Source organism: Eucalyptus grandis, chromosome 9, assembly GCF_016545825.1.
Source record: "Eucalyptus grandis isolate ANBG69807.140 chromosome 9, ASM1654582v1, whole genome shotgun sequence".
NCBI lineage: Eukaryota > Viridiplantae > Streptophyta > Magnoliopsida > Myrtales > Myrtaceae > Eucalyptus > Eucalyptus grandis.
Window position 1 is genome coordinate 12,706,090 of NC_052620.1, and position 12,705 is coordinate 12,718,794.

Sequence of the window (12,705 nt, forward strand, 5' to 3'; positions counted from 1 at the left end):
GTTCTAATCATCCTAAACCCAAAAACCTCAATTAATTTAAACTAATCACAGTCCCTAAATCATAAACCCTAAAACCCTAAACAACATTTTCTTGTGGAGCTTTATGCGGACATGTTAAGTTGCTTACTCTTATAGGAAATTGGCAACTCTTGTTTTAGTCCATTTGCCAATATTTTGTCGATTGTTTGAGATTGCTAACCGTTCCGATACATTATCGAGATTTACTTACTAAGGTCACAAAAAAAAATGTGCTTTTGGTGGCCGTAGCTAAAAACTACAAAATATAAAATATTGCGTACTTAATCTTCAATGAGCTCACTTGTTAACTTTATAATGTTGATTGATAACCATGATATACGAGATCTGATATAGTATATAGTAGACACAACGAAATCTGACAAAGGCAACAAAGAGGAAAAAAACAGTTTATTGAGACAACAAGACTATCACTATTTGTTTATCCTAAGAAAATTGCATTGGATTAGTCCATTTGTGTGAATAATATTCACATTCACCATTAAACTTTTTCACCTTAGTTACCAATATAATTTTAGTCATACTTGTCAATTTGTCTATATAAATCAAACCTCATTTTAAAAGTGTTTATTAAACAATTCTGGGAAAAGCGTGAAAGGTATAAGATAATAAAGTGAAAGATGTTTTATATTCTTTGACAAGATCATTTTCATCACAATAACGTCTAAACAAAAGAAATTAGAGACGGAGGCTTGATGCTTGAATATACAAAATCTTACATAAAATGCAATAATTTACATTTAACTCTAAGCTTACCCGACCCATATGAATTAATCGATAGTCTGTATTTATAGATTTCAAAGGCTTGTGCCTGTGGAAAAAATGATTGAGATATCACATGGCACTGGATATGGATAATAGAAGTGCCAATGGCACGTAGTTTAGAATCAAATTTTTACAAATGATCACTCCTAAATATATTAAGCTCATCTGAAAAAATGATTGAGATATCATAATTATTTCATGTTATGTTAAAATATAAATAAGAATAATTCTAATGTACAACATCAATGTAAAAAATAATTAAACAAGTGGTCCTATCCACCATAGATTTGAAAGAGTGGGTAGTTATGATCCTCAAAATTGATGATGTATAAGATTGCTTGCATAAAGTTTTGTTTAGACAATATATACCCCATTTTCCTATAAATATATCCTTACATGGCTTTTTAATTGATCCACGTGGCACATAGTTCGAGAAATGGTTGGCAGATCATTGCATTATTCTCTCTTTTCTCTTAAACCTTTCGTTGTCGCCGCCTCTCGACCTCCTGCTCCTCCAGCTTGCCTCTTTGCCATGCCTCTCCTCTTCTTCCTTTCGACACCAGCGGCCGCAACTACCTTCTCATCGAGTCTCTCCATCTCCTCCTCATCTTTCATCGCTCGCCAATTTTTCAATTTGTGGCAAACTAATGCCTTCAACAATGTTTTCCACGTATTTTAAGGGAAGCTTAACAATTTATTCACAGATTCTCATGCACGTTAAGGGTGTATTTGGTTTACATTTCTGTTTTAGGGAACAATCTTTTTCAGAAACATTTTTTTCTGTTTCTATTCCTAAGAACAGTTTTTGAGTCTTTAAATTCGTTTAATAACTATACAAAATTTCTGTTCCGGAGAGAAATACGTTTGGTACAACCCAATATATTTTTATGATTTAGAATTTCTTTTAATTTATTAATATTTGTATTACTTTTTTCTAATTTTCTTTTTCTTCTCCTTCCTCCAGCCGATTGCCGACCAGCGATCGACCAAAGAAGGGCCAGCAAGGTCGGCCTCAGGGGAGGCTCGCTGGCCACCGGCGAGGTTACCTCGAGCCTCATCGTGACCGGGCAAGGCTTAGCCTTACCCGGCCATCAGCAAGGTCAAGCCTTACCTTGGTTGGGCGAGGCCGACCTCACGATGGCCAGGAGAGGTTGAGCTTCGCCTAGCCTTGACAAGGCTCACAGTGGCTGGGCGAGGTCTAGCCTCGCCCAGCCACGGCGAGGCTCAAGGGGACCTCGTTGGCCACCAGTGAGGCTTGCAGTGGCCGATCAAGCCTCACCTAGCCACAATGAGGCTCAAGGCGGCCTTGCCGGTGGCCGGCAACCTCACTAGAGTCCGACGAGGCTCCGGCAAGGTCATTTGGCCTATCGCCGGCCGGCGCCAAGGTTTGCAACCGGCTAGGGAAAGAAGGGAGGAAGAGGAAAAAAAAACTTGATTCTTGATTCTTGTTTCTTGAGTTGTTCCTGGGAACAAGAATCAACTTTTTTTTATTTCTTGTTTCTGTTCTAAATCTGTTCTCGGGAACAAAAAACTTACCAAACGTGTTTTTGTTATATTTCTACTCCAGAGAACAAAATAATAGAAACACTTGTTCCCGAGAGCGTTACTCAAACGCACCCTAAGTCACCGACATCAGTTAAATGAATGGTTTTAAAAGGTTTTACAATCAAAATGATCATTTGCTAAGTTTTATAACTAAAAGGTACACCTTACAATAGATCAGTTAAATTAATGGTTTTAAAAGGTTTTACAATCAAAATGATCATTCGCCAAGTTTTATAACTAAAAGGTACACCTTACAATAGATCCGACAACTCTCGCATCTCCGTCATCATAAGTACATTCCTTCATGAGAAGCCCTTTTTTCAATAAAGTTTGTTTCTCCAAATTATTTATTGTCTAACTCGCATCATGCTGATCGCTAAAACTTCTAATGAATCATGCAACAGACAGAACTCCGAACAAGCACGAAACTGAGAAAAAATGTGATAAACCCGTCATTGAATAAAGGAGGATCATCGCATGCCAATGAGACGCTTTCGTGAATTGTCATCGCCGGCGACCGGAGGACACCTTTGTGTATGCAAGTACGAGAGAGAGAGAGAGAGGTTACTTAGGAAATGTTAGACATATTGATGAGAAGTAGACGAATGGTGAAATCGTCATGAATGACCCCTAAATAGATGCTTTTCATGTCATTTTTTAACCTTCATGACAGAATCATTAACATGCCTTTAAGACACTGCAGCTCCGGATTATCGAGGATTATGATCCCCCCCTCTCTCTCATGAAGATTATTACCGTTGCAGCTCCCTGGTTATCATTGTGGGACATTAAGAATATGTTTGGTAACTATTCTATTCTCAAAAATAATTTTTGCCCAAACATGATTTTTTTTTTTTTTTTACTTTGTTCTCGGAAACAATTTCTAAGTTTTTAAGACACTTGGTAATTGCCTAAAATTTTATTCTCAAATATAAATGTGTTTAGTAGGACTCTTAATTTTATTTTTTTATTTTTTAATATTTTTATATACTTTTTTTCTTTTTTTCTTTTTTTCTTCTTATTCTTCTTTTTTTGTGGCTGGTCTAACAAGCTCGCCAAAGGCTCGCTTGGCCACCACTAGTCTCAGCCTCACAAATATAGGCGAGGCTGAGCCTCATTGGTGGCCAAGCAAGCCTCACCTAGCCTGGCAAGCCTTGCCTAGCCACTAGTGAGGCTCGATGTCACAAATATAGGTGAGGCTTAGCCTTGCCAGGCCTCGTCGTGGCTTAACGTCGTGGGATCAACGATGCTCTGTGAGGTAGCCGACCATGGCCGAGGCCGGCGACTAACCAAAAGGAAGAAAAAGAGAAGGAAAGGGAAGAAAAGAGAAGAGAAAAAAAAAATAGACTTAATTTCAAGAATTGTTTCCGAGAACAAGAAGTAACTTTTTTTTCGATTTTTTGATTTTATTCCAAATCTATTTCCAAGAACAAAAAAAAAAAATAGATTTTTATTCCCAAAAACAAAAAAAAAAAATTACTGAATAGATTTCTGTTTTTTTCTTTTTTGTTTCAAGAAACAAAAAAATAAAACCAGTTATTCCCAAAAAGTGCTATCAAATGACCGTAATTTTCCATAGAGGAAAATGCTTAACTGTCATTACTCCGGTCAGAGGGATAGTGCAATCTGCACCCTACAATTTCCCATTCGGTTTTCTTGGGAAATCAACTCCCTCAAATAGCAAAATTTTGCTAAAAGTAAGTTTAAAGGAAAAGGAACCTAAAATTGTTAATGACCAAAATTCAAATAATTACAAATGTGAAATGATATTTGATTGATTTGATTCTTCTATTCCGTTTGAAGGTCATTCTTCTTTTTATTTTGTTTGCATCAATCTTCAATCACATTTTAAGGAAGTATACTTTCATTACTATTTTTCTTTTTATACGAGTTTGAATATCTAATTTTGAATATAGCTTCCTAATATAAATATTATAAAACGTATGAACTTATAAGAGTTAAACTCTACCTTCACTTTAAGATAACAAGGATTCCTCGTTCCCTATTGCCATGATATCTTTGTCATTAGCATCTTTTATATTATAATTTTTCTTCATAAACCTTGTAATATTTTTTCATCAATCCAATTACTATAAAAAGGAATTCCATTTAAAAAAACAAACAAGGAAAAAATGGTTTAAGCATATCCAATTCAAGAAAAATGTCATATTTTGATAAATAACAACTAAAATGCGATCTTCAAGTACCATCTACTAGTGTGCGGTTAAAGCCATAAGAGACTAGTAAACTTTGTTTTCTGTAATAAGAGACTTACTTGCTTTTCAATGTGTAGATAAAAGATAATAGCCATTGTGTACATGATCAAGGAACATTAAAAGAATTTATAGTCCACAATTTATATTCTCAGTATACCTAATAATTACTTATCTCATTTATCAATTCTTAGATATTATTATTCATTTTCTATAAATTATAGGATATAAAATCGAACACGTTTGAAACTAGCATTTGACATTTACGGGACTTGACTAGCATTTGATATTTACGGTTGCATCTCAACATTTGAAATTAATCCTCCGGTTGCCCATCCTAAGCAAAAGAGAACTTGTGGTCCTGCTCGTTACTATTCGTCTGTAATGGTAGTTTTATACTAGCCAGTCTCACAAAGAAAAATCAACTAACGAGAAAAAGAGAAACGAAAAGACTAACTTTGACTTTTTCTACAAAGTTGAGGGGGACCTCTTTTAAGAAAATAAATAAATAAAAAGATAAAGGAATGATTTTGATTTCGGACGAAAATAAAGGGACAGCGGTGATCTTTTTCCTTAGATAAAACTGGGGAAAAAAAAATGTTCATCCCATGATACTTTCTCCATCCGGTTGCCCACCCCGCACAAATTGAAACTTGTGTCAACGCTGCGGCTTCACAAATTCAATATATCCGGACTCATTTTCTACTCCACGTAACCTCGCAAAGATATCCAAGCATAAAATGCATGAGATACAAAGATTTCTAATTGAACTTAATGGAAATTCGTCAATTAAGTCTTAAATCTTTACGTGAAATTTCAATATAATCTTCTAACCAATTTTCATTGAAAATCACTGACATGGTGATGCCACATAGGACGGCCAGCAAAGACTGGACAATCATATCATTACTTTTCGATGAAAAATGACCAAAAAAACTACATTGGAATCTCGCACAAATGTTTATGATCAACTTGGTAAAATTAAAATGTTGATAATTAAATTGACATCTGTATAACAAGTTTAGTATTGATTAGGTAATTTTTCTAAGAAAAATGTTGCTAATGTTTATTACAAAGACTCCTTCATATAGATACTTCCATCGTAATAACTAATGTTCAATTGACATTTTTCATTCAGTTAAGGAAAACACAATGCCGTTAGAAATATTAAAAGTACATAAAAGTGAGCAGTTCAAACAAAAGAAAACGTTTTGTTTTCCCTACAAAAATTTTGAATATTCCCTAAACTTCAATTTTTCAAAAACACGTTTGTGAGAGTATATGTTAATATTTATATATTTTAAAATTTCCAGATGCTCGAAATTAAGAAAAAAAGTCAAAATACATTATTTAAATTACGAAAAATTAAGAAAAAGTCAAATGTTATTCAGACAAAAACGAATCCCAAACGTGCGTGGCTGTTCCGATACGACACAAATAACTGCCTCATCTTTTATCTCCATTCCCTCCGCGGTCTCCATCGTCTCTCCCTCGTTTAGCAGCGAAAATATCCAAGCTTTAGCCCACCCGCCAACTGTTCGACGAAATTCCTAAATGGAAGCAACCCAGCCCTCGCTCTCTCGACCCAGATTCCAACCCAACCCCTCTCCGCTTCCGCTCCAACACCCCACGGACCACCCGCGCCCATTCGTCTCCGTCACCAGAAGACTCGCCCTGTCGTCCTCACTCTCTTCCCTGGTCTTCTCCGCCTCACCCACGATTCTCCGCCCTGGACCTGCAAAGGCCTTCGACTTCGAGTTCGTCAAGCCCGGCCAGACGGTCGAGGACGCTGTGGGCGTGGTCCGGGGCCACGCACGGTCGCTCCTGGCAGTGAAGCCCCTGCTCGAGTTGGGGTCGTGGGAGGAGGCGCAGAGGGAGATACACGAGAGCTCGGCCCTGCTGAAGCAGGACGTTTACACGATCATCCAGAGCAGGCCCGGGGGCGAGAGGCCGAGGCTGAGGAAGTTGTACTCGGACCTCTTCAATGGCGTGTCGAGGATGGACTACGCCGCAAGGGATCGGGACGGTCCTCTTGTGTGGCGGTGATATGAGAAGATCAGCGCTGCTCTTGAGGAGATTTTGAGTTTAATATGAAGTCGGTTGATTTATAGCAAATTATCATCACGAGCTAGTAAAGCCCGCCATATGAAATCTCTCAATGGATGTTTCTTTGCTTTTACATGTAATGTGGCTGAGGAAGCTGTCCTCGGACCTTTTCAATGGACTTTGGATTATACCTTGATTGCGTAGACTACGAGCTCGATTGAGCTAATCGGCCCCCAAATCTTCAAGATATTGTGGAACTTAGCTCTTCAAGGTTTTGAATAGTAATCGTAAGGTCTAAAGTGAGAAATAGGCTCTAGTAAGTTCAAAATGATCAACTAAGAAGAATAAAAAGATTGAAGTGAATCAATGAGAATTCGACAAGAATTGGAGGAGCTCCAGTCACCACTAGCTCGAGGGCAGGTCAAGGATCGTCGTCAAGGTGGTCGGGAGGTCAATGGAGGTCACCGAACCATCAGATTGACTAGCTGAAGTCACCGGATGCAATATCAACGTAAAGCATGGTACCTGAGACCGAGTGGAAGATCGGTGGCGATTGATGGCTTCTGATGAGAATTGATGATGGCGATTGTTGTGACCAGCAAGGTTGTGAGGATGATCGGTGTGCTGGTTGTTTGTCGAAAGGAGGTCAGCAGTTGATGGAATGGACAGTTGAAGTCGCCAATCAAAGGCTTTCGACGACAATTGGTGGCAGGAGACCTATGATCGGCTAGGGAAAGACTTCAATGACAATGGATGACCAAAGGTTCATCGGAAAAAGGTCGCTGAACTGCCGCATCAAACTTCTCAGCTGCCATGGCCTCCTCGTACTTGGGGAAGCTCGCGGCTGCGGCAGGGGCCAATAGCAAGGTTGACCACGCATGGCCATCTCGCGGGGCCAAGTCGGGAAGGGGAGGGTGCGAAGGGAAGAAGAAGTGCAAAAGAAAAGAGGAAAAGCGAACCAATCCAAACTAATATGAATCGTGTTTTCAATTTGATTTATATCCGGTTCAATCCAGCGTTTCAGTTCGAATCAAGCACACATCAAAACGGTCTGGTTATGTTTGGATTTCTAGGAAATCCAAGCCAAACCAAACCATTGACACCTCTACCGAGGACCACGATCTCTCATAATCATCCGCAAGACTCCCAACACTTGACGATGTGCTTAATGATTAGCTTGACCACCTCCTAATCCTTAGATGTCAGGCGAACGTCATGTACTTGGAGAATCGATCCACCACGATAATGAGAATCCGATACCCTTCGAACTTTGGCGGGTTCAAAATAAAGTCCATGAAGATGCCCTCCCATGTATGCTTCAAAACAAGAAGTGGCTCAAGGAACCCCGGCGACAAACATTGCTCCAGCTTGTCTAGTTGGTACATAAAACGGGTCTCCACATACGCTTCAACATTGTCCCACAAGTGAGGTTGGTAGTATTGATCCTCCACAAGCATCATGCTGTGGTGGATCCCTAGATGACCTACCCACTTAGAATCATGGTACTCATGCCGTCACTTGGCTTCCCATGTAGTGACACATATAGTTGCCATCACTTCGTGTAGAGAAGATCATTGTCACACCGAAACTATCAAGTATTGCCCTTCCATGCGTACTCAAGGATCGCCTTGGTTGTTAAGTGGTGTTTTAGCCCCTTCTTGATACAACATCAATGGGCACTCAAGTTGACTTGCAAAGTGACCACCGAACCCAACTTTTGACTAAGTGCATCGGCCATAGAGTTGGCATTCCCTAGAAAATCTTGCCATCAAGCTTGCTTTCGACTTAGCTTCTTTTGGGTCTGAAAGTAGCTCATGGTCACATTGTCCATCCTCACACGAATTTAGATACCCAGAGATAGGGCCTCCATATACAAAGACAATATACCACCACGGTCATCTCCTTCTCTTGGACCATGTATCATCATCCAATATCATTGAGTTTTCGAGACTTGAATGTCATCAAGTGTCCATCTTGCATAAGAACACCACCAATAACATAATTTGAGGCGTCAATCTCTACCTCATAAGACTTGGCATGATCAGCAAAGATGAGCACTGGTTCCTCGGCCATAGCTTGCTTCAACTGATCAAATGCCTTTTGGCACCAATCCATCCACTCTCACGGCTTCACCTTCTTTAGTATATCCATGAGTGGCACGAGGATGCTCAAATAATTCTGGATAAAGTGTCAATAGTAGTTTGTGAGGCCAAAGAATGACCTCAACTATGTTACTTCTCATTCCACAATGGCTGGGATCTTGGCCGCATCCATCCGCACTCGTCCACCCTCAACAATGTACCCCAAGAATGGGACTTCTTTGCACACGGGCACACTTCTCCTGCTTGACATACAAATCATTCTCCCATAGAACTTTGAAGACTTGTCTTATACACTCAATATGTTCCTCAAGTGTCTAGTTATAAATTACACTATCATTAAGGTAAACTACTAAAATTGATCAAGGAATGGGTAGAGTGCCCTGTTCATCAAGGTGCGAGAACATAGCCAGTGTTGGTCAAATTGAATGGCATGATGAGGAACTCATACAATCCATACCGTGTCACATAAGCGGTCATTGGCTCGTCCCCTTCGGCAATTTGAACTTGATAGTAACCCGATCGGAGATCAAGCTTGCCGAACCACCGCACTCCTCGAAGTTGATCGAAAAGATCCACAATGAGTGAGACCGGTACTTGTTCTTGATCATTAGCTTGTTCGGCCCGATAATCTATGCACATATAGAGTACCTAGGGTAGCAAATGAAACTTTTAATTGCCGAATGTAGCCTGCATCGAGCAATTCCTTGAGTTGCTTCCTCAACCCTTCCAATTTGAGGGGCGCCATGCGATAAGGCACCATGGCTAGTGGTTGAGCATCCAACACCAGCTCAATCGAATGATCCAGCTCCTTTCAAGGCAGAAGTTTCTTTGGCAACTTAGAAAGCATTACATCCTTAAACAAGTTGAGGACTTGGGTTACTTACGTTAGGATAACACTCCTTTCACCCTTACTCTCCTCGACCTTCAAGGTCGCCAAGAAGGTTTCATCGCCCTTTTTACTCCATTCGTGAGGTGTATGGCCGACATCTTTCAATTACGATCGACTCATGATGGATCAGGGTCATGCATTGGGAACATGGATGCAAGATGCATATACAATCAGCAAATGACATAATACGAGCATTTATTTTATCTAGGAATCCAAGAACAATGACGAAATCATAATCATCAAGAGGGATTACCTTGATAGTCCCATTGCTAGTCCATGGATCGATGTGAAGCTCCATGTTCTTAACCACGTCACTAGCCGGGACCTCCTTGGAGTTCATGGTCTTGAGCCACCTGACTCCTCCTTTCTTAACCCAAAAATTCAGCTTCTTGGCAACCTCTTTCAACATGAAGAGATCGGACGTCCTAGTGTCCACAATCCACTCATCATGCTTCCTCCAATCTTCACATCCATGAACATAAGTCTCTTAGGCTCCTTTACCTCCTTGGACTTGATGGTACTTAGGATTTGCAACGATCCCTATCGCGTCTCCTCTTGTGATTCATTCCCCTTGGCCTCTAGCTTGGCCTTTTTTGGACAATCCCAAGCCATATGTGGACCATTGCAAAAGAAATATTTATAGGTGCATACCTTCATTTGTCCATCGCCGCTCCACTCTGGTTGAGCTTTAAGAGGGGCTGATGACGATTTGCCTCCATTCGGGTGATTAAATGTGCCACAATCTCCCCCGCCATTGACCTTGTCCTCTGGACAACTATCCAACTTACTCGTGAAAGGTGACTTGTATTCCACAAGGGTCTTGACCATGATTATGGACGTTGTGAGATCATTCGCATTGCACCGTTTGAGTTCTTACTAGACCTACGATTTGAGGGCACTCATGAATTGGTGATATGCATTCGTATCATTCATAGAAAGGATTTGGAGTAGCAACTCCAAAAATCGCTTCACATACTCATGAACTCCTCCCTTTTGCTCAAGGCACTTGAGCTCATCACAACCATCTTCCTCCGCATAAATAGGATAATAGTTTCGTCAAAATTCCTCGACGAACATAGTTCACATGTTAATAGGTTCTCCACTCCCATCATCCAACTTGCGATGCCACCACAACAATGCATTATCGACTAAGTACAAAGCTGCAATTTTTACCCAAGATGCGTCGTTGTTTATTCCCGTGGCTTAAAAGTACCGCTTCATGTACCATTGGAAGTTGTCCATATCCTTGGTCACCTGCGAGCCCTTGAACTCCTTTGGCTTCAACGTATCCACTCATGGATTTGCTTGCACAATGATCACCCGTTCATGTGTGTCACTTTGACCTCTCGCGAGCTTCCCCTTAAACTCGGTTATTTCCGCGCATGGCCATCATCGTGGCCTTGAAGGCATCGTCTTGTTGTTGTTCTTGGGTCAAGGTCCCCAAGACCTCCCCATGAAGCTCTCACTTGCCGATCTTGAGCTCTTGTACCTCGACCATGAGCTCCTCCCCTTCCGACTTCCACTCCTTCGATGGTTTAGGTCAAATCCTCAACTCGATCCTTAGACTTTGGCGACAATGAGCTCCATGTTTGTCATTCAACTCTCCAAGTCACCCATTGGATCCCTCAAACTTAGTAACCACGGCCCCTCTTGCCTTGGCACCACCCTTCTTGGTAGCTCTTTCACGATCCTCACGATCCTCACCTTGGATGATCACAACATTAGAGAGTGAATCAACCATTGTGCCTTGAAACAAACTTGCTTTGATACCACCTGTCATAGATCGATCAATCTAGTTTTTCCTAACTTGGGTAGCCTTAAGAATTTCTTCCCAAATCAGCTCTACACCACTCAACTCACAACGATCTTAGAGAGAGAAACTCTGGATTTGTGTTTTACTTGTGAATAAGACAATATAATGAGAGGGAGAATGCTTTCATATATATACAAGGCAAACCGTATCCATAAATCTCTTATTGATTTAGCAGTGGAGATTATATCTCCTCAACTACCAACTATCCGCATTAATTACATCCGTATACAATTACTATATCATTCACTCCCAAGAGTATTCTAGAACACTCGGGAAAATAATAGGACTTCAAAAAAAGGTTGAGGGTTGCTTGTTTATGAATGGGTCTTGACCTTTGTTTAGAAAACCTCTAGAACATGTTACTTCATCAAGTTGTGACAATTGCTTCCTTATTTCAATGTATTGATGCCTGCATGCCTTAGCTCCTAATTCCCCCCCGAATATTTGTCTCCCTCAAGAGGAGAGAATACCCTCTAAGTTATTTACATTCCTCAAAAGAAGTAGTTTAAGGTCATACTCAAGACCAAAATCGATTTTAGATATTTCCGCAAGCTTTTCCAATGTAGCCTTAATAATTTGTCCTCCCACGGCTAATTAGGTGGACATATCTTGCGAGAGAGAGAGAGATCACATTTGCAAATCGACCAATCTTTTTTACCATTATATATCTAAATATAATTGAATAAAAGGAAAATTTTAAATAAAAGTCTAAAATGCACTCATTATTTAAAATAAGCATTTGAAGTTGACATTGTGTTGGGCACGAAATGGCTATACTAATTTCAAAGAAATGTTTGACTTTTGGCTAGTTAAGGGCAGTTTCATCATTGACTTTTCGGCTAGTCAAGGACAATTTCATCATTTACCTTTTCTTTTAATTTTTTATGTATTTCTCTTTTCTTTTTCTGGTTTTTCTTTCTTTTCCTCGATAGCCAATCTCAAATGATGGCCGTCCGTCGACGATGCCCAATAGGTGAAGGTCACCTTGCCAACAACCCAAACAAGGGACGACCTTGGTGAGGCCATCCTCGCCAATGACCGATGAGGGCTTGCTGGCCATTTGGGAGGCCTTGCCAACGGCTAACAAGCATCACTGTTACCTACACTGGCTATCGTCCAAAAGAAAAAAAAAAGAAAAGAAAAAAACAATTTAAAATTAATATTGTCTTTGGTTGAAAAATGCCCTTGATCGACTAGAACATCTCACCGACCAATGAGGTAAGACTCTTATTTCAAATTGTCATGGTCTCTTCATACTCTTATCAGAGACCGACATGATGATTCCAAACCTTTTAT

At 40.2% G+C, this 12,705-nt stretch overlaps 1 protein-coding gene across 1 annotated transcript; it reads left to right on the top strand.

The window, feature by feature from the left end:
- Positions 1-6,046: 6,046 nt before the first annotated feature.
- LOC104420288 (psbQ-like protein 3, chloroplastic) lies at positions 6,047-6,799 on the top strand. Its single transcript, XM_010032154.3, has one exon. The coding sequence runs from the start codon at positions 6,114-6,116 to the stop codon at positions 6,603-6,605; it is 492 nt and encodes a 163-aa protein (XP_010030456.1). The 5' UTR covers positions 6,047-6,113; the 3' UTR covers positions 6,606-6,799.
- Positions 6,800-12,705: the final 5,906 nt, after the last annotated feature.